The 22,548-nt window shown below is 43.6% G+C and overlaps 1 protein-coding gene across 1 annotated transcript in view; it reads right to left on the bottom strand.

Moving 5' to 3' along the window:
* RNF213 (ring finger protein 213) overlaps positions 1-22,548 on the bottom strand; it is an 87,293-nt gene that overhangs the window by 10,041 nt on the left and 54,704 nt on the right. The window contains exons 38-57 of the mRNA XM_060291226.2: positions 21,499-21,705; positions 20,983-21,158; positions 20,295-20,415; positions 17,763-17,863; positions 17,467-17,649; positions 16,576-16,745; positions 16,377-16,476; positions 12,555-12,666; positions 11,763-11,976; positions 11,317-11,516; positions 10,147-10,269; positions 9,235-9,345; positions 8,363-8,602; positions 7,953-8,034; positions 7,091-7,125; positions 5,655-5,749; positions 3,434-3,593; positions 1,399-1,567; positions 1,189-1,203; positions 57-148 (exon numbers count right to left, since the gene is read on the bottom strand). Of these exons, the coding sequence (XP_060147209.2) occupies positions 57-148; positions 1,189-1,203; positions 1,399-1,567; positions 3,434-3,593; positions 5,655-5,749; positions 7,091-7,125; positions 7,953-8,034; positions 8,363-8,602; positions 9,235-9,345; positions 10,147-10,269; positions 11,317-11,516; positions 11,763-11,976; positions 12,555-12,666; positions 16,377-16,476; positions 16,576-16,745; positions 17,467-17,649; positions 17,763-17,863; positions 20,295-20,415; positions 20,983-21,158; positions 21,499-21,705 (2,706 nt within the window). The remainder of the gene's footprint in view (positions 1-56; positions 149-1,188; positions 1,204-1,398; positions 1,568-3,433; positions 3,594-5,654; positions 5,750-7,090; positions 7,126-7,952; positions 8,035-8,362; positions 8,603-9,234; positions 9,346-10,146; positions 10,270-11,316; positions 11,517-11,762; positions 11,977-12,554; positions 12,667-16,376; positions 16,477-16,575; positions 16,746-17,466; positions 17,650-17,762; positions 17,864-20,294; positions 20,416-20,982; positions 21,159-21,498; positions 21,706-22,548) is intronic.

Here is a 22,548-nt window from a genome sequence, read left to right as displayed (position 1 = left end):
CAGGAAACACGCTCCCATACTTTCCCAAAGTAGCCCTGTAGCTCTGCATCACTTACCTTTAGTTCCGGCAGAATAATAGTCTCAACAAGCTTTTCCCAGCTGTTCCTCTTTTCTCTGGTTGACAATTCTGCGTCAAAATTTAAAGACCCTACAAAGAAAAATGTGTCTGTTACCAAGAAACAAAAGCAGTCTGCATAAACACTAAATAAATGTTAAATTGAAATAATGCTCCTTTTGGGGTTGGGGGCGGGTATATCTTCCTAAATTAATCTCAGCATTTAAAAATGGTTCCTGCTGCTACCACCAACCTCATGATCTTCATGAAGAAACTTAGAACTCTAAAAACTCTAACCCACATAATTATCATCTTAAAACCATTCTGAACAAAATTACTGAAAGGACAGTACTTTAAATCAGAAGCCCACGGGCAAAATAATGGTGGCCAGTGGTAGCACCAGCTGCCTCAGCTGCTGCCACCTGGGCTTGAGAATGGAGGCGGGACCCTGTGGATGCCCGCGTGATGCAGAGTCCTGTGGAAACTGTTGGCATGCTTCCAGAATTTGATCACTTTGTCAGTATGATACTGGGTGAGCTTACCTAGTTTGAAATTGCACTAGAATGAGAGGCTTAAAATAAAATGAAGTTTTGCTAAATGGAAAATATATACTGATGTTGGCTTCTGGCAAAAAAGCTCCTGAAGTGGGAATGGATTTTCTTGTAAAGTAGCAGAACATTTTATTGCTATTGTTATTATTTTAAATAACATTGTCATTACAGTGGTAATTTTAAAAGGTTTTTGCAGATAAGCAAAAAGAAAACAAAACTGTTCTTAATTCCACCACTCAGAGATAACCCTCTTACTAACTTGTCTTACAGACCTTTTCTTTCTGTGTGGATTTTAAATTTTAAAATAGAAAAATTAGCTTAGCGAACATAATAGACAGCCTGCTTTTTCATGTAACAAACTATGGACACGGACATATATTAAGTCAGCCCACAACGGCAGTATTTTTTAGGAAAAGCAGATGCTGCCCCCGCAAAACAGGACAGATGTACAAAAAGACCAAGCTCCAAGCGCTTATCAAACATTAGTCTCTCTGATGGTGATGTTTCTTTAACACACATCACTTGTTTGGGATGACAACAATATGTTCCCTATACAGTGGGTAAACTACAACGGAGGCTGACTTTTGAAACTTAAGCCTCCCCAGTACACTGGCATTTAACACTCAGAGCACACTCAGCAGGGGATCAATGGAAAGGCTCTCCCCTCCGCCACTCTCTGGAAGGTGCATGTCTTCCTGCTTCCCCTTCCTCTCGCTCTGGGGTCCGGACGAGTGCGCTGCTTCCTCTGCTGGCCGTGCCCCACGCCCCTCGGCCCCATGCCCGGCTCCTCACTGTGGCCGTGCTCTCTGAGGAGGTGGCTGAGGACAAGATGCACCACGCTGGCGGTCTCATCTGCACTCCTCCCCAGCATCTTCATTAACTGCTCCAGGTCTCTCTGGATATGCTGCAGCAGAAACCCTTTTGGATCCCTCACCGGAGGCTTAATGATGTTCATGAAAGCCTGTGGGGGCAAGGGGACAAAATGTCAAGCCAGATCTTGTTTGTGGAGGAGATGGCAAGTTCAGGAGAGGTCAGGAGGGGTGAAGAACCAGCCCCGAGCCAGAGGAGAGTCTCTAGGAGGGATGTCAGTGTGATTCAAACAGCAGTGGCGAGAGACGGCTCAGGAGCAGAAATGACTGCAGTCTGAAAACAAGTGCCTTCCATATCCTCAATGTGAAGTAAAGAATTTTCAAAGCCTGAACTTTTTGCTATCGTGGTTAATTAACTTAGAGGAAATGCAGCCTGCTCTCTTTCTTCCCCAGAGCTGCAGCAAAGACAGGTAAAATCATGGTTATTTTAGCCTCTCCATTCCCAGGTGTGGACCGGAGACATAGAGCCGTTCATTAAAAATTGATTTTACATAATCTGACAAGTAGTTCCCCCTTACCACCATAGACCACAGTGAGAAAAATTAGGATATGTGAATTTTATATTATGTTTTGCATTAGGTGACAATGACGTATTTGAAATCCACAAGAAGTGGCTAGAACTTTTTATTTTTTCAACTATTTTAAATAATTTATTAAACATTTTAAATGTTTATTAAAATTTAAAAGTCAAAGTACAAATTATAAGAATGACAATTAAAAATTCAGACCAAAATAGTTTAAATAATGCTAAATTTTTTATTTCAATTTTGATTTTAATTAAACTTTCTAAAATATTTTCAGGGCTTCCCCAGTGGCGGAGTGGATAAGAATCTACCTGCCAATGCAGGGGACACAGGTTCGAGCCCTGGTCTGGGAAGATCCCATATGCCGCGGAGCAACTAAGCCCGTGCACCACAACTACCGAGCCTGCACTCTAGAGCCCGTGAGCCACAACTAGTGAGCCCACGCACCACAACTACTGAAGTCCACGTGCCTAGAGCCCGTGCTCCGCAACAAGAGAAGCCACCGCAATGACAAGCCCGCGCACCACAACGGAGAGTAGCCCCCACTCGCCGCAACTAGAGAAAGCCCTTGTGCAGTGACGAAGACCCAACACAGCCAAAAATAAATAAATAAATAAAAATTTAAAAATAAATAAATAAAAAATAAAGTATTTTCATATTAAGTGTTTTAATTCTAATGTTCGATATCCATCTAATTGTCAAAGTAAAGAATTGGTATCATACACAGTTAGCTTGAGGTCATATTAATATCACCCTGCTGGTTATCTTTTACAATTATTTCCTTTTTTAAACTTTCAACAAGTTACTTTTAGAATAAACCTTATGCCTTCTATGGAAAAAAAAAAAGAATTCATACCAGGCTTCAACATGTTTCATCTGGACCTACATGCACTAATAAATGTAAGCTAATAAGATTTGTTTTATATTGTAAAGCATTCCTTGTGTGTTACTATTGCCAATAATATTCTAATGAATGAGAACACCTAGAACCACAGATTGGACCTTCAAAGAGGAGTAAGAAAACAGTTACTTATTTCTACCAAGTATCCTAGCTAAGGATACTTAGTTATCAGAGAAGCAGTACATTCATACTCTCTGAAAGGAAGGAGTGGACCAATTCATTAATCTCTTTTCCCTCACCCAAGCACTCTGCCACTCAGATCTTCCCCATACTTCCTAAATAGTTTCTGCCTCTGATGTCAGTAAGGGCACAACACACGAACCTCACAGCATTCAAACCTAGGAAGTAGTCTTGTGTTTCAAGGGGCAAAATCAGAGAACTCTGGAGCGGGAAAGGGGTTAGTCACAATGAAACCAAGCAGGACCCTGCAGGGCCTTCCCAAGAACTGGCTAGGACTTTTTAGACAAAAGGATTCACCGTGAAAAAAATTACTGTAGAAACTAAACACATGGTTGGGCAGTACAATGCTCTACCTGGGGACTTTGGGTGGCTCCCCAAAGCATAGCCAAATGAGTGAGTAGCCGGATGAGAAGGAAGACCACTGGGGACAGCTCTCGGTCAGATACCATGGCCTCGCCTCTCAGTGGTGGGTTTCCCAGCACGTGGCCAGTCTGAGTTCTGTCCATCTTGTTTCTGGAAAGGACAAGAGAAGACAGGGTGAAGGCTGAAGATCACCATTTCTTCTCAGCTCTGGGGGCACACTTCCCATTCTTAGAACCTGGAGACCAGGTTCAGAGTTTTGAAGAAAACAATGTTAAATTACATATTCTACTAAGCCTAGACTACTTTCCTATATTAGAAGATTTTTTTTTTTCTGCGGGGGGCCACACCATGCAGCATGTGGAACTTCCCTGACAAGGGATTGAACCCATGCCCCCTGCAGTGGAAACATGGCATCTTAACCACTGGAACACCAGAGAAGTCCTAGACCACTGTCCTAAGAGTCTTCTTCTTTATAGACTGACCTTTCTGGCTGACTAAAAGCCCACAACAGTGTAAAGTGGCTGTTTGTGAAACTAGTGGTTGCCAGTGGGGAGAGGGAAGGGAGGAGGGGCAGTATAATGGTAGGGCGTCAAGAGGTACAAACTATTATGTATGAAATAAGCTACAAGGATATATTGTACAATACAGAGAAGATAGCCAATATTTTATAATAACTATAAATGGAGTATAACCTTTAAAATTGTGAATCACTAGATTGTACACCTATAACTTATATAATATTGTACATCAACTATACTTCAATTAAAAAATAATAATAACTTTGAAGAACTTCCCTGGTGGTGCAGTGGTTAAGAATCCGCCTGCCAATGCAGGGTACACGGGTTCAATCCCTGGTCTGGGAAGATCCCACATGCCACGGAGCAACTAAGCCTGTGCGTCACAAATACTGAGCCCGCGCATCACAACTACTGAAGCCCGCGCACCTGGAGCCCGTGCTCCACAACAAGAGAAGCCACCGCAATGAGAAGCCCGCACACCGCAACGAAGAGTAGCCCCCGCAAGGGGGCTTCCCTGGTGGCGCAGTGGTTGAGAGTCCGCCTGCCGATGCAGGGGACACGGGTTCGTGCCCTGGTCCGGGAGGATCCCACATGCCGCGGAGCGGCTGTGCCCGTGTGCCGTGGCCGCTGAGCCTGCGCGTCCGGAGCCTGTGCTCCGCAACGGGAGAGGCCACAACAGTGAGAGGCCCGCGTCCCGCAAAAAAAAAAAAAAAAAAAAAAGAGTAGCCCCCGCTCGCCACAATTAGAGAAAGTCCGCGTGCAGCAACGAAGACCCAACACAGCCAAAAAAAAAAAAAAAAAAGTTTTGAAAGCATAAAAAAATGGCTGTTTGTGCTAGTCCTGGGGCCATGTGTCAGGATGGAGGTCTGGACCCGCTTCTTCCACTGAATCATTGTGGGGGATCGGGGGAGCAGGCGGGCAAAGGACAGTAAGAGTTTGGAACGGCTGACATTACCCTGGGAATATGTACACACTGTTCTCCTTTTCCCAAATCAAAAACTGGGATCCAAGGTCTGGCAAAGGATTTGGCATCACACCCAGATGGGAGGTATAGTGTGATGGGTACATTCAGTTGCAAAGCTACTGAAGATTCTAAGACATTCTGATAGTTTATGGAGATAACAGATTAGCATATTTTAAACTGCAACAGCACTAAAAGAGCTAGAATATATGATGAACGTAGAGAGGTCACACCTCCTATTAAGGGAGCATGTATAACCATACTCATCTCATGAGCAAGTGTGGGATTATGAGATCAGATTTTTAGCTGGATTCTGAAGTATTTGATAAGATTGACTATGTCTCCTCTATTTTTCTGGGAAAAAAAAGAGTAAGCTAAGAGAGTTTATAAGTGACAGACTTAAATGTGCCTCTGAAATTGGTCACCTGTTTATGTCAAGCAATTTCTACAGGGGTTGTGCCCAAGATTCAGATGGAAGACATCTGAATTAACAAGTATTAATAAGTATTAACGCGTGGTCTGCTTTGCATTAAGAGCCCAGTTAGCCAATAACAGATCAAATGCCTCACTACTGAATGACCACAGGGACCTTGGCGTTGATATCAACAAGACCCAGGTCCAAATGTACAATAGTAATTGATACTATATTTAGTATTGATTTATCAGCTGGAACAGAAACAGTCCCAAAGCCCATGGTTTGACTACTTAGAAAGGAGATAAAATCTCACATACTCGATAACATGAAATCCATCCTTTGGTTTGTGATTAATCCCTCCAACTGGAACACCACAGTCAATACAAAAGCTCTGTTCCATCGGCAAGCCACACTAGGATGAACACAAATGAGACCCCGGCTCAGTTTGGACAAATGCCATCGTGCAAATGAGCACATACTTACCACAGGAGGTAGCGGACGCCACTACGATTGCTTCCTTTAGCATATGTGTGTGTCAGGTGGGGCTACAGGAGCCCTGGGAGACAGGGCAGGCACTCCATGCCAACTATGTTGTATGTGGGCAAATATAGACTTTTAAAAAATAGAGACAATTTAAGTTTTATTCCTAAATAGTCACTTTATAGACAAATATATAAAACTCAATCCTCCTTTCTCATATTCATCACTGTTTTCCATTCATTCCCCCACCTATCACACTGGCCTTACCGCTTCACTATCTAACACCAGGAATACTATAGCAGCTTCCAAACTGATTTCCCTAACGCCATTTGGACTTTTTTATCTAAAAAAAATGTAACCATATGATTCACTACTTCCAAAGGCTCATTTTTCAAAATCAGATTGTGTGCTACTACATACACTGAATAACAGTCTATCACAAACCAAACCAGTCTCAGGTTCCCAGACCACAGAATTTCAGGAGCAGTTTCAGGAAGAACCTATTTTAATCCTGTTTCACAGACAAGTAAGTGAGAAGCTCAGAAAGATAAAGTAAAATGCATATATCAGGTTTATCCTCCAGGTCGCTTATTTATTTATTAAATAACATTTGTCTGTTTCAATTCAATAGCCTGTTCTGAGCAAGGATGGATGACACTATGAAGGGCCCTGGTTGATGCTTTGGGATTCAGAGATGAACAATACACAGATCTTCCCCCAACGGGCTTACAAGATGTGTGTCTCATTTTCCTATCCTTTGGTATCTAGACCCTATCTCCTCCCTGGGACAGTAATCCAGCCTACGGTCTAGTCAACACTTTGTTGTCACATAAAGACCCGTGTCACTGATCTTGTGATGCAGTGGCCAGGAAGGATGGCCAGCAGTGGTTCCTGTCCTGTAGTTTTGTCTTTCAAGGGACATTTGGCAATGTACGGAGGCAGTTTTGTTTGTCACACTGTGTGAGATGGGATACTACTGCCATCTGGTGAGTTGAAGCCAGGAATGCTCCTAAACCTCCAACAATGCCCAGGCCAGCCCCACAATAAGGCGTTATGTCCACAGGGCTGAGACTGAGAAACCCTGGCTGGAAAACCTTAGTACCATTTGGATGTTTAGTCGTAATACCTAGAATAGCCGGCAAAATGAGTCTATGTTCTCCCAAAAGGTCCAGACCCTCATTATCCATCCTCCTCCTCCACAGCTCCCCTCCTCAGACCTGGAGGAACACACATTTTGAACCCCCCAAACCCCACCCTGAATACCAAGACTCACCTCGCCTACAGAGCACGCGTGACCATTGGGACATGCTGTTAAAAGAACAAGACACATGTTGGCTGATGAGGTTTCACCTAATGACCCACGGTTAAAAGGGAAAGCTAACTCCCTCCTCTCTGGTCTAACCAAATGCTGACGTGGACCTGATTTCCCAAGCACATTACCAGAAATCTTGAACTTTGCTAGATATTAGAACTCATTAGATATTTGACACATACCAGGAGCTCAACCGGTATCACTGAAAAATAATGTCTGTGTTTAATTTCACAAAGCAAAGAGAAACTAGATTACAGGTTCATACCAGGGTTTACTTTTGGAGGCAGGGTGGATAGTATTTTATACCCTCCTATTCACTCTCTTTGATTTTTTCCTTTTGCTATGAGCAGGTTTTATAACAACTTTTAAAACTAGTTTTAAAAGATCATCTACTCAAGGCAACAGCAAAATTTACATAAAGTCATGGGTTATATTATTTTCTCCTTCAGTTCTATATTTCTAAAAGAACTATCTTTGGGTCAAAAACGTGGCTGTATTGTGAGCTGGCCCTTGACTGAGCCTCTCATGTGGTTCCCAGCACCCCCTTCTCCCCAAAGGGCATATTCCAGGGAACAGAAGTGCACCCTAAAAGACCCTCTCCCTGTGACTAAGAAAAAAATAATCTGGCTCATCCACAGTCAGCAGGGTACCAGTTCCTGCAAGCTGTTCATGTTCTGCAAAGGCAACCACGGCAGAAGGAGGTAGGCGCATAAGGACCTTCAGGGACAAACCCGTGGACCCCAATTCTATAACAATGTCTCATGTGGTTTTAGGATGCTCTTCAAAGCTCAGGAGTGGGATTCCACCTCAGGCCAACACTTACTGTACCAGTGGACTCCTTCCAGACCCATCCACTTCCTAGCTTGAGCAAGCAAGTCTTCAGGCATCGTTGGAAGAAAGGCATTCTGAAAAGTCAAAAGAGCAGGGCTGGCTTTAGCTAAGTGAGCATATCGACGGGCTGTCACTGATCAGCAAGAGGTCTCAAGTAAGAATGTGACCTTGATTTTCTTTCTTCTTGACCTAAAAAACTCTCTATGAAGAACACAGAACAGCTCCCTGTGAGATAACAAAGGGCAAGGCAAGTTTTTCACCATCATTGTGGACTAAAGGGTCAAGTGAGACAGAGGCAGATGGAGAATCTAGAAGATAAACAGGTTCAACAGTTTCTGAGGTACCGGCTGGGTCTGTAAAGTTTTTCCTGTGAACGCAGATGCAATCATATCCCAATCTTACCGCCATGAGTTCTGGGGAGAAGGCCAAATTCTTTAGGGGTTCCAAGACTTTGCTTTGTCCACAGAGAAGGATGGTTACAACATGAATAGCCATTTCTATTACTGTCCCTTCAAGGCTGTTGTCCCCAGGGCCCGTCCTCAGCAGGGGTAGTTCATTGTTCACAAGGGATATTGCAAAACGTCTCATATCAGGAGACAAGGTCTTTCTTTCCTCAATGAATTTCTTCATAGCCTCACATTGCTGACAGGAAAGAAATGAAAATACAACAAAGCAGAGTATCATGTGAATAGTGAGAGAAAACCAAAGGTTTGCTCTTATGTCACTCATACATTTTTGATTGCAAATACCTATCAGATATCAAGGTTAAGGGGAATTCCCTGGTGGTCCAGTGGTTAGAACTTCATGCTTTCACTGCTGAGGGCGCAGGTTCAATCCCTGATTGGGGAACTAAGATCCCCGCAAGGTGAGTGGGGCAGCCAAAAATAAATAAATAAATAGATAAAGTTTTTTGCATTAAAATAACTTTGACTTTTTTAAAAAAAATCAATGTTAGAATGGCTAAATGGTTGCTGTTTGAAGGGAAATTATCTGGAGAAGAGAATTCTCCTCTACAAACACAGAAACCACATACCCAAGCACTAGTTTTCATAATTTTGGAAAACATTATCTTATGTTCTTGACTGTGTTTTAACTGTTACTCTAAAAGCTTTGGATGAAACAGAAAGTAATTGCTCCACATAAGAAGGCTGGAAACCCCAATCCTAGAATTTTAAAAACTGGGGGCATAACTGGTCTTTGTAACTTTTACCTCTATTCAAAAAGTCCATCCAAATTATGAGACTATGAACACAGCCCTGAAGGCTGATACTCACCTGTGGCTTAGGATGGAGGTTTGCACTGTGCGATCTGTACAAAGTCGTGACCTCTCTAAAAAGTGCTAACATTAGGTGGGCAGCCTGCTGAGTTGTGGGGCTCCTGCAGGCCTGAAAAAGCAAGGATATCAAGTGAGACTTTAAAAAATCTAGCTCAGGGCCAGAATCCCATGTGATTCGTATATGAATATGAAATGAGATCAGCCCTTAAGCCTTGGAGAGGTTGAGGGAGCCTTTCCCAAGACCCTGGGCGCCTGGGACCCTGCACCTCAAGGACCATCTTCTGGAAAAACAACTGTTCATAAACATTCTCATATTAAACTCAATGCATATTTATCAGATAGCTTACAACAGAAGTAACAGAGATCACCACCTGTTCTCTTTCTGACTACTTCACTGGTCCTAGAAACTTTTCCTGAGCAGAGATAAGATACTTATTTCCTCTTTTCCCAGCAAAATGCCAGGGTAAACAAGGACTCAAAAAGGAAACATGACCAGAACAATTGAAAGATTAGATTCTAAAAACCCTGTATCTATTAAAATAAACACATGCATACGCCTCTATGGGAATTATGAGGCTACACAGACACAGGTTTTGCTTCCTGTGCCATCACTTGTCAGAGCAGAAGAATCTTGGAGGAAGTGACTTTTTAGCAGGGTCTCAAAGGAAGTAATGGACATAAATGAATCAGAAAGGAGGTGCCGGTGGCCTCGTGCAAACCCACCACCCCAAATCAACCACTGATGCTCCCCTGTTTGCCAGGCGAGCCCGTGAGGCCGTGAGCATAAGACTTCTGATGCAGCATGTCACCCTGTGGGGCCTCTTTCGCTGCATCATTTGACACCAACAAGACAAGACTTAGGCTCTGAGGGGCCGCTGTGTACGCAGAGCAGTCTCCCAGTCCAACATACCTCCAGAGCAGTCTCAATGGCCAGGGGCTCGCACTCCAGAATGGCTTTGCCCAGTGCATCGCGGAGAGCCTTGTAGCTGTCCCCATGCACCAGATACTGATCCATCTGGCCTGTATGATCCTTCTGCAACCCCAGGAACACAGGGGTTAATCATGGTGGGGACAGTGTGAGGAATGCTTAGGAAAGAAGCTTCTTGATAGGTAAAGGGACCAGGCAATCATAAGAGGTTTAAAGGCAGCTGAACCCAGTTTCCGGGTCCAGACTGAGGCATGACATCCCACTGCTGTTTGGGAAGCACCTCCTCAATAGATGAAGAGCAAGGAGTGGGTGAAAATCTGGGGGAGGTGATCTTGTGGCTGCTTTCCTTCTGCACTCAGAGTAGAGCACCAAAGGACTTCAATACGTTAGCCCTAAGCTCCAGTTGGGAGCAAACAAAAAGCCAGGATCTTTAGTGCTATTTTTGTAACTCCAGGACAGTAAAAATTCATTTATTTCTGAGCACTAGGAAAGGACCACTGAGCAGCCCTGAGGCCAAAATGGCTGCAACTCTGTCATCCTTAGTCCTTTCCTATCTCACCTGCCAAGGATAAAAAGGGCTTATTCTGAAAGCTGAAGGATTTTTTAAAAAAATATTTATTTATTTATCTGGTTGTGACGGGTCTTAGCTGTGGCATGCAGATTCTTAGTTGCGGCATGCAGACTCTCAGTTGCGGCATGCATGTAGGATCTAGTTCCCTGACTAGGGATCGAATCCGGGCCCCCTGCATTGGGAGCATGGAGTCCTCACCACTGCATCACCAGGGAAATCCCTGGCTGAATGACTTTCAATCTGCTAAAAGCCAAAGCCACAGAATCATTCTTTTGCTTTCCCTGTGTCAAACTCTATCAGAAGTGATATCTACATATGCTGTGCAGGTAGGTGACAAACACATCACACATACACACGCACGCACACACATATCTTTCCCCTAGGCAGGCAGTCTAAATGTGATCACGAGCTGGGTCAATCAACTGAAGCACAGAGACAGAGGAGAAGACCAGAACAGATGCACGCATTTTCCGTGATGGGTGTGGGAGAAGGTCAGGGAGGAATGGAGAAGCAGCAGCCCCGCTCCTGGGGTTGGGGGGCGGGCAGCGGAGCTGAGACAGCACAGGGGCTGCTGGGAACACCCTTCTTACCTGCTGTGCAATGACTCCCCTGGGAAACACCCAGTGGGCCGGATGGCCCTGTCTGGAGAGGCTCTGCACAAACTCCATCCCCTGCTGGCTAGTGAGCTTCCTCACCAGGTATACTCGGTACCAGTCATTCTGGACCCGGGCACAGAAGTGCTCCACCTGCCGCAGGTAGCGACGCTTCTCCTCCGCCATCTCTGCAGAGCCAACGAGAAAGGCTGAGTGATGGCTGAGGGTACTTGTTAGTTAACTGTCTGGAACAGAGGCTAGTAAGAGCTCTGGGGCCTCCCCTTTAGGAATTCACAGTGAAAGAACTAATCTAGAAGAAAGGGGACATGGTACAGACCAGTATTACTCCAAGAACCAGCTTCCCACACTTCCTGAATTTCTAGATCATGGGGGCTCCCGGCCTGTGGTCAAGAAAGTTTGGGAAGAAGACCTGCCTGAGCCGTCCTGAAGCTCAGAGAGGATCTCAGAAGCCTTGTCAAGACAGAGGCGGATGCGGGCCATCTCCTGCAGGTACTCCACCGAGGCCTCGCCAGCGGGCTCTTGGCTGCATCCCACTGGTCGGTACGTCTTAAGGAACTGGCCTTCCTCTCTTAGGTATTTCGATTCATCCCTCATGAAGAAAGTATTATTCTTCTCATGTATTGAATCCTAGGGAACATAGAACCAGAAAGAAAGGATATTATTCTTTTTTATTTGCGAGTCTCCCACCTTCGAAATTTCCACAGTCTGGTCGTGGAGAATGCAGGAAGGATAAAGAATAGTGTTGTGGGTTTGCGTGTACATTTTTTGAATCATGGAAAACTAATATCCCTTTTTATTTTAGGGGCAAGAAGGAGGGGAAAAAGAAAAGCTATGATGAAAGATTTTATTATCTAATATTATTTTTTCATATGCATTGTAAGATTTTTGGAAGTAACAAAAATATGAAGAGAATAAAAATTAAAAGTATTCACAATCTCACCACCTGGAGACAACTCTGGTGGCATATTCTTCTATGCTTCTTTTTTCCCCCTCATGCACGTGCGCATAAATGCCAATATATACAACTGCTGAGGGCAGAAGCAACGTTTTTGAAACTTTTTTTCCCCTGCATGGAGCAGAGCATCTGTTAATGTTACCACCTAATTTATATTCTGTAAATTTTCAGAAAAACACTATTCCATCACATAAACCACATGGTTTGGAGAGTTTGAAAAAGAAATGCAGGGAGGTGATAATCAGCTTACCTCCAGGCAGCTGCTAAAGAGCACATACAATTCAGCTTTATCTTCAGCCAGGAACGGTTTCTTTTCCAACTGGGACAAATAAGCCTGAATATAATCCTTCACGTCACGGAAGCTTTGGAAGGAGAAATATTATACCTGGTTAGTTCAGGTCTGGAAACTCATTTTGCCAAAAAAGAAAGAAAAAAGGTATGTATGTATGTATCTATTTGCCTGTTACCCATCCCCCCCTCCCTGTATAATTATATATATATATACACATACATACATGTGTATGTATAGTTTGTAACACGATTTTATGAAAAATATTCTAGCACCAACTTGGAGGAATATAAAATTCCCTATTTTAGACTAGCTGTTCTCAAACTTTTTGGCTCCAAGACTCCTTTACAGACTTAAAAATTATTGAGAACCCCAGAGAGCTTTTGTTTCTGTGGATTACATCTACTGATATTTACAGTATTCGAAATTAAAACTGAAAAAAATTGAAAATATTTATCAATTCATTAAAAATAACCATACGAAACTCATTACATATTAACATAAATAATATTTTTAAAAAGTTTTTCCAAAACAAAAATTCATTAGTAAGAAGAGGGGTACTGTTTTTCATTCCTGCAAATCTCTTTAACACCTGGCTTAACAGAAGTTCACTGGATTCTCAAATCTGCTTCTGCTTCTAATTGGTTGCACTATATTGAGTTATATGAGGAAAAATCTGGTCTCACACATTATGTAGCTGGAAAAGGGAGAAATATTTTAGTAGCCTTTTCAGGTAACTGTGAATATTCTCCTTTGACACTACACCAAAACTTGATAAATGATAATTTCTAAAGGTTAGTTGCAATGTGCAATCTGAAACCCTATCAATGCACGTTTCATAGTCAATTACATTAAAATCAAATGGTCTGCCTTGCACTTCAAATGGATTTCTTTTTGATCAATGCAAAATTCTCTGACATCAAGCATCAGTCACTTCAAAAATACCGGTCCACTGAGCTGTGCAGATCTGGCAAATGTTGACACATTTTAATTTTATGATATATTTTAAAAAACCTCACATTCATTATCATCAAAAGGTCTGTAAGTATTAGAAAGCTGATAGGCTCCCGGTGGAGGATACAGGTTTTCCAAATTTTTATTTTAATTTTTAAAAAATGTATTTTTTTTTTGGCCACACTGCATGGCTTGCAGGATCTTAGTTCCCCAACCAGGGATTGAACCCAGGCCCTTGGCAATGAAAGCGTGGAGCCCTAACCACTGGGCAACCAGGGAATTCCCGCCAAAATTTTAATATTTGCTTAAAAGCTTGAATTTTATCATTAGCAACAAAACCATCAGTTCTCTTCCTTGATGTGACAGGCTCACATCCCTTGGTTTCAAGAAAACACCTGCCAAATGCCCAAGTCTGAATAAGTGTTGTTTGTCAGTCATTCTTTCAAGTACAAGTGGTATTCCACAAAAAAAGCAGCCAAGTTAGCATGTAACTCAAAAACCGCATGAGTGATTTTCCTTGAGATAATCCTGTACCTTGGTGTGCAGCCGGAGTGCTTTGTGTGTATCTCTCATTTCAACAGAATATTAAAAAGTCATATCCTCGAAGGTGGAGATTTAGTAAAATTAAGACTTTTTATAGCTTCGTCAAGGACATTAAGTGAAATTGGCATTTTAAAAAACTATACGTGGTTGGTGGTGACGGAAACAATGGCCAATACCGGGGTTTTCCTCATGCTAAGATGCTACCACATTCACCCTTCATTACTTTAGTAACATCAGTGCAAATATCAACATGTTGAAAAAGCCAGATAATATCTTAGTGTTATTTGCAGTCTCATCAATGTTGTCCCCCACACAGGTCTGCCTAAAGAATGGATGCCTACATTTCCACAAAGTATGTCTAAGTCTAGTCTGAGTGATTTTTTTTTCTTTTTGGCTGCGTTGGGTCTTCATTGCTGCACACGGGCTTTCTCCAGTTGCGGTGAGCGGGCTTCTCATTGCAGGGGCTTCTCTTGTTGCGGAGCACGGGCTCTAGGTGCGTGGGCTCAGTAGTTGTGGCTCGCAGGCTCTAGAGCCCAGGCTCAGTAGTTATTGCACACGGGCTTAGTTGCTCCGTGGCATGTGGGATCTTCCCTGACCAGGGATCGAACCCATGCCCCCTGCACTGGCAGGCGGATTCTTAACCACTGCACCACCAGGGAAGCCCCTGACTGATTCTTAATACATGAAAATACTCGAATCACAAAAGCAACGACACAAGTATTTCTCAACCCAGGGAATGACAATGCAGATTTTTAAATTGTGTTTTATGTCTCAAGATTTTTATTTCAAAATCAGTTCTGTAAACTTTACTCTCTAAATATTTCAAAACAAAGTGTTTACCTTTAAGCATTGTTTGTACTCATGTTAATGTGTCTACACTATATGTCAAGAGGTATGCATGTTGATGATACTGTTCCCTTTCTCTAAGCAAAGAGATTCAAATGAATACAGATTTCACACATTTACCAAAATTAATAAAAATCACAGAATATCAAAAGAGGCTCTTCTCACATCTCAAGTCAACTCTTTCCATGTATGCCTTAAAAGCCATTTTCAGGTACAGTAAGATACTAGTTCTGTAAGAAAATGTATTTTAAGAGTATTTTATTTGAAAATCCTCCAGGAATCCTGTTTGAAAAAACTATTTCACAAATAACGGGGGGAAAAAATAGAAGCAAAATAAAATGCCCGTGGACAAGGCTGCAGCAGATCCATGCTTAAATGTAAATCTAATCTCCATCCTGAGTCACCTTTCAGACATTTAAGTTAGAAACAGTTGTTTCTATTGGAACTTTTCTTACAGCATCTTGATTTTGCCATCACCTCAAGGTGTACTCTATCAAGTCAGAACACAGGCTAGGGATACTGAGTATCTTCCAAAAGAACCTCTAAATACAGATCAGCTTTCTTTCTCTCTCTCTCTCTTTCTTTCTTTCATTTTTGGCTGTGTTGGGTCTCTGTTGCTGTGCATGGGCTTTCTCTAGTTGTGGCAAGCAGGGGCTACTCTTTGTTGCGGTGCGCAGGCTTCTCATTGCAGTGGCTTCTTTTGTTGTGGAGCACGGGCTCTAGGCACACGGGCTTCAGTAGTTGTGGCACGTGGGCTCAGTGGTTGTGGCTCGCGGGCTCTAGAGCACAGGCTCAAGTAGTTGTGGTGCACGGGCTTAGCTGCTCTGCAGCATGTGGGATCTTCCCGGACCAGGGCTTGAACCCGTGTCCCCTGCATTGGCAGGCGGACTCTTAACCACTGTGCCACCAGGGAAGCCCCCTACAGATCAGCTTCCTAAGAATTTTCTAAAATAGCATAATTTGACAAGACCATTGAGCTGAAGCACCATATGGACTTCTCTGTCCATTTATAGAATCAGAGAAACTTAAGAGCTGAAGCAAAACTTAGACAACATCAAGGGCAAGCAGGGTGAGGGGAGAGTCTAACTTATCATCCAAAAGACCACAAAACTTTGCAGCTGTGGAATTGAGATGAGAACCGCAGATTCTTGACTCCCGACTTCCCGCACGTGTTACAACACCTTGCACCCTTCCCCCAAATCTGTCTTCTTCCTAACCACGTGCTTGTAGGCATGCTGAACTCATAGCCAGTATGTGAATATGTCAAGGACACAACCCATACAGATAAAGGAACAAGGGGGTCTCTTGCTGAAAAAGCTTCCCCAAATCATGAACTAGCTACAGGTTCTGCAAAGAATGCTTGGCAGCAAAGAAAAAGCCACGAGGAGAATAAAAAGTCAAGGCGTGCTAGAGGCAACTCCACGTTCGTGGTGCTCTCACCTGTACTTCAAAAGCAGTTTCAGTACCACTGAGCGGATGACAGGGGTCTTATCCACAACGTCATCAAAAGGAGAAAGAGATTTTGTGTGTTCACGGCGTCCTTAAACCAGAAGGAGAAAGGTAGATCATCGTTCACATCAGACATAAAGAGTGAGATGAAGAACTGAATTTTTAAGTCTATAGGAAGAAATCCACTCACTTTGGGAAGCCTCTCGAAAGAGCTCCTTCTCTACAAAGAGTAAAGACAGCAGAACATTGACCACATCCTTCTGAGGTGGAGAATTGTCTTTGAAGCACATGGTAGAAACTAGGTCCACAAAGAAACTATTGCACATCTGCCGGAAGCGAGCATGTTTCTTGATGACCTCCCTTAGGAATCGTTGAAAACCACGGTCAAAAGGCTTATAGAATGTGTTCCAGAATCCCTCCCTACAGAGTGCTTTGGGATTTGGACAGCATTTTTTTTTTTAATTAAAAGATGCAAGTATCTCCTTACATTGATTAGAACCAATCTCCAAAACTGCAGACAGTACATACACTTGGCTCTTTTGAGAAATACTTTGATCATTTGGGCCATCTAGCAATAGCCTTCATATCCCAAGAGCTTCTCAAAGATCCCATCCACTGGGCTTGCCTTGTGCTCCGCTTTCAGGAGGCATCAGAATGGAGGAAAACGGGAAGGAAAACCAACCACTTAGGCTAATTTTAACTACTGCCCTGAAAGGCACTTAGCCAGATAAGAGCTAGCTTTATCCTCAGGACATAGAACATGGATGGAATTTACATATCAAGAGGACAAACCAGTTGCATCTAAATTCTTCGGGTCTCTTGTGATGGCTTCATTTAGTTTACGAATTTCTGGTTTATTTCCTCTAATTTTTCTATCTCCCTAATCTGTATACATGTATGTCTTGAGGAGAGGATAATTTTCAGACACCAGGTGTTTATAAAGGTACATAAGTAGTTAGTTGTCTTTCTTAGAACACTTCTCTGTCAGGCTTTCTAAGATTAATAATTATATTTCTGAATACTGTATTTGCAAAAAAGGAAGAAAAAAGAGGAAGCTTTCTCAAGAGAAAGGGTGTTTTACCGGTGCTCCTGGGAAACAGAAGGAGAGAAGCTGTCTGGCAAGTCAGTTAAACAATAGGGGCATCCCATCTGCCCTTGGGTGAGGTGAACTTTGACGCAGCGCTGGCAGAATACATGGTCACAGGGCAGGCAGACAGGATCCTGTGCATCTCCCAGGCAGATGGGGCACGGCTTCACCCCAAACCTAGAAGCCAAGAAGGGTGACCAATTCTGAAGCAGAGAAGCTGGCCATGAGAAGCAAAAAATACAAAAGGTTCTGAATTCTCTCCCTTGCAGATCCCAAACCCAAGATCTCACCTGGTGAGGCTCTTGCTGACCTGGTCCTTACATTTACAAAGAGTGGTCATCACTGCGACGAAAGGCCTGTGAGTCTTGATGTCAGAGTCCTCTTGAAGGCACTGAAGGAGAAAGGCAGCGGGAGGAGGAGGGAAGCTAATTAGCAGTGAGGAAGGGCAGGAGTCAGCCGGGCAACAAAGGCAACAAAACACAACATCCCCTCTGCTGCTGGTGAAGCTGGGCAGTTAGGGCTCTGGTGTCTGCAGTGCAAGGCTTTTTTTTTTTTTTTTTTTTTTTTAATTTAGCAGTTTCTTTAACTTTGAATGCCCTTTGTGACTATGCTGCTTTGGGGAGAAGGTTGATATTCTCGGCTTCTGATTTTTCCCCTCTTCCTTTTTTTCTTTTAAGGTCTATCCCCCTCCTCCCGTTATGAGATATTTCAAGCTATAAAAGATAATATAATGACCACCTGCGTATCCACCAAACTTTAAGTAATCATAGCATTTTTTTTTGAATATGTGCTTTATCAGTTTCTAAAGAAACAAAATATTACAGGTGCAGCTTCAAGTGTATCCTTTTCTGATCATATTTCCATCCCCCACCCCCCACCCAGCCCCAGAGAATCACATTCCTAAATTCCCACTTCCACTAGACTTGGATGCATGCATAAAAATCTTGTTGCTTTGAATGTTGTAAACTTTCTATCAGGGGCATCACACTGTACCTAAGCTTCTGCAACTTGCTTTTTTTGTTGATACAAGTAGGTTCAGATCATTCATGTTAACTGCTGTATGGTACTTGTTGATACCGGTCACCTGTTTTCCCATTAATGGACATTTAGAATGTTCCCAATTTCCTGCACTTACAAACATTTCTGCACCCAACATTCTTCCATGTGTCTGAGTACAAATGGGAAAATTCTCTAGGATATATATTTAGAAGTGGAAACACTGTTTTTTAGGAAATGCACATCTTTAATGATATAAGATAGTGAGTTTAATGGGTGTGCTTAGGGAATTTTCTGGTTAGGTATAATGTTTGCTATAGATGTTTTTCTATTAGGTATACCCCTTGGGCATTATCCGCTGAAGGAGAGTTCCTTTCTATTCCTAATTTGACAAGAGTATCTTTGTACCAAATTATAAATTTTATCAAATGCTTTATCTGCACCTTTGGAAATAATCGTTTGGAGTTTTTCTTTTAATTTGTTACATAACTGATGACACATCGATTTTATGATTTTGAGCTATCCTTGAATTCCCAGGATTAATCTTACTTGGCAATGATATTAGTTTTTAATACCCTGCTAAATTTGATCTGTTAATCAAAAGATTGAAAAAAGATTGAAAAAAGGCCAAAGGACTTGAATAGACATTTTCCAAAGAAGATATACAAATAGGCAATAAGCACATGAAAAAATGCTCAACATCACTAGTCATTAGGGAAATACAAATCAAAAACCACAATGAGATATCACTTCATACCCATTAGGAGGGCTATTATTAAAAAAAATGGAAAATAACAAGTGTTGGCAGGGATGTGGAGAAATTGGAGCCCTGGGGCATTGCTGGTGGGGAAGTAAAATGGTGTGGCAACTGTGGAAAACAGTACGGTAAAATGTCAAACACAGAATTACCATATGAGTCAGCAATTCCACTCTTAAGTACACACCCCCAAAAATTAAAAGTAGTGACTCAAACAGATACTTGTACACCCAGGTTCAGAGCAGCATTATTTACAATCACCAAAAGGTGGAAACAACCCAAATGTCCATTAACAGACGGATGGATAAACAGAATGTGCTCTATCCATACAGTGGAATCTTATTCAGCTTTAAAAAGGAAGGAAATTCTGACACCTGCTACAATGTGGATAAACCTTGAGAACATGATGCTTAGTGAAATAAGCCAGTCACAAAAGGACATTTCAAAGGCTGTACAGCAAAGCTGCTGGCAGTGCTTGTGTGAGGTTCCCAGCGGGCAGACACTGTCTTCCCTGAGTGGCCACTGATGCTGAAAGGACAGTCACTTTTTCTACAGAGTACTATCCTGTGTGTCACCAACTTTATAAAGGGTGTAGAGGGACAGAGACATGGGCTTCCTGACCCCTTGGTCCCACCGACAGCACTGTGTTTGGAAGTCCACAGGCCCAGCAGCATTCTCCTACACCCCCGTCTTCCTGACCGTGGCCGTGGGAAGCAGCTCCCTCCGCGGGCCAGGCTGCTGGTCTGGTCTGGGGCCACTGGAGGCCTGGCTGGAGCCCACCTTCAGTCCTCCCAAAGGTTTCCCAAGTGTACTTGCTGCATGAATAGTTCCTTTTCCTGCAAGGAACCCTAAATGACACACCCTGACTTAACACTCAGGAGAGGGTAAATATTGAAATATTAAACACCAAAATTTTAATGGCCTATGTGATGAAATATAACTCACATAAAACTCTCAGAGCAGAAAGGGGATATACCACCAAGATGGTAAAAGTCAGGTCACATTTCAATTGTTCTTTGTCTTACAAAGAGGCAGACCAGTGTTTGACAGGCCAAGCCTTCGCGCTCACCTTGTTCAGCAAGAAGACATACTCTGTCACCAGCTTGCACAGCTCGGGAATATAGCTCTCGGTCCCCAGGAGCACATGCTCCACAAAGAGCGCAATGGAGAAAATGCGATTCCATTGGGTTCTGTCGAGAGAGGGGGTCCCTCACTCAGCTCTGACAAAAGCGCCTGAGATGAATGAAGAGGGGCAGGGAGGCAGTTCCAAGGCACAGGGGTTGAAAGATAAGAAAAGGACCGGGCGTGAAGGTGGGTGAAAGAATTAGGTAGAAGCCCTTTGTGATGTGCTCCCTGACCTCCACACACTTTGTCTCTTTCCGCCCCTCCCCTCAGACTCTCAGCTGGGACATCTCAAGTTCTATGCCTCTGACTGTGTCCGGTGAGTCCCACCTCGCCCTTAAAGGCCAGCACAGGATATGTCCCCTGGAGAGTCTACCCTGTGTGTTCCCTCTCTGCTGCCCTGCTGGGGTCCTTTGCAGCTGCTTCTTCTCCCTCAGGATCATCATAATCTGCTGCCTTTTTATCACCCCCATCACTCCACGCACTCCCTGAATGTACACCTCTCTAAGATCATCATGATGCCTGGCATTTAGTAAGGGTTCAAGAGACGTTAAAGAATGAATGAGGACAGGCCCACCTCCTGTGGCAGGAGCATCTGCTCTCTCTCTCATGTGCCCGGGACTCCTGGATCTCACCTGACATCCCTGATGACGGTTACCATCCTGCTGCCCTGCAGGTACCCATCTGAGCAGAGGAGCTCCAGCGGCATGCGAAGATTCTTCACCATCTGTAACCAAGCTTGGGGACTGGGCTTCAGGAGGTTTTCTGTCAGCATTTCAGCACAGGCCACTGCAGCAAACACATCCAGACTCTGGGGGGCAGAGAACAGGCCTGTGACTGAGCAGCCTGTCCCCTGACCCCCACTGGGCTGCTCTAACCATTAAGTTGGAGGCCCTGGCTGTTAGCCCAGTGTGTTCTTGTGTTCCAGGCTTGTAGCTTCACCTTTCATTGTCTTGGGATCTAGGAAGCATGAGCTAGATGCGTTCTAACTGAGGAGCCACACTGACATGTGTGCCCCATGAAGATGTTTCCCATTTGGAATGTGGTCCATAAGCTTTCCCTTCCCAGGGCGGCAGTAGGAGCAACCGCCCAGTCGCCTGAGGAAGCCAAGCCTGGCTGCAGGCACGTGATGTCCCTAAGAGGGGCCATACCATCTCATGTCCGGCCCAGCTGTGGTTCCAGGTGCCTTTTGTAAGGCTCTGTAGAACTTGGGGGTAGATGGTCAAGATCCTGGAGAAGTTCTGTAGCCGGCTCCTGAAATGCTGGTAGGCAAGGTGCACGGACGGTAAGGAGATCTCTTCCGCTGGCCTTCCTGCCTTCAGCTGATTGATGCAGGACCCCAGAGCCATCTGCAGAACCTGGGATGAGAAACAAGCTTTTACTATATACTTGTAAATTATTTTTTTTAAAAAAGATACACTTTCCTTGTGGGAAACCGGAACTATTCAAAAATGACAAAAAAGAAAATTAAAAACCATGCACACTATTAGTATCCGTCGTTTACTTTTTGGTGTCGTCCCTTCTAGACGTTTGTGATCCATACCTCTTCTCCCCGTGGTCCCCAATCAGGGTCACAGAGTATTCCTGATTGTTTTCCACTTTACATTACAAGCATCTCTCTATCACGAGCATGCTCGAAGACATCGTTTTTAACCAGTCAAATGGCTGTACAAATATTTGTCCAACCCTTATTTTAAGACAATTACATTGTTTCTAATTTTCTGTTTTTAGAAATAAAACTGCAAAGAACATTCCCGTGAATAAAATATTTGTTCACGTCTCCGACAACGTTCTCAGGACAGAATCGCCAGTTCAGATTTTGTGAAGTTTTTCATTCATCCCGACAGATGGTTTTGCAGAAGCATCACGCCGTTCACACCGCCACTGGCAATGGAGGAACTCCTGGCTGTTTTATAGCCAAGTTATTATTATTTATTTATTTATTTATTTTTGCGGTACGTGGGCCTTTCACTGCTGTGGCCTCTCCCGCCGCGGAGCATAGGCTCCGGACGCACAGGCCCAGCGGCCACGGCTCACAGGCCCAACCGCTCCGTCCGGGACACGAACCCGTGTCCCCTGCATCGGCAGGCAGACTCCCAATCACTGCGCCACCAGGGAAGCCCCCTCCTGGCTGTTTTAAAAACCAGTTTTGCCACAAGAGCAAGTAAAGATCGTATCTAAAAGTTGTTCATGCCTTGCTG

Source organism: Globicephala melas, chromosome 20, assembly GCF_963455315.2.
Source record: "Globicephala melas chromosome 20, mGloMel1.2, whole genome shotgun sequence".
Classification (NCBI taxonomy): domain Eukaryota; kingdom Metazoa; phylum Chordata; class Mammalia; order Artiodactyla; family Delphinidae; genus Globicephala; species Globicephala melas.
The sequence above is the reverse complement of the archived record's forward strand: the minus strand, read 5'-3'. Positions and strand labels throughout refer to the sequence as shown.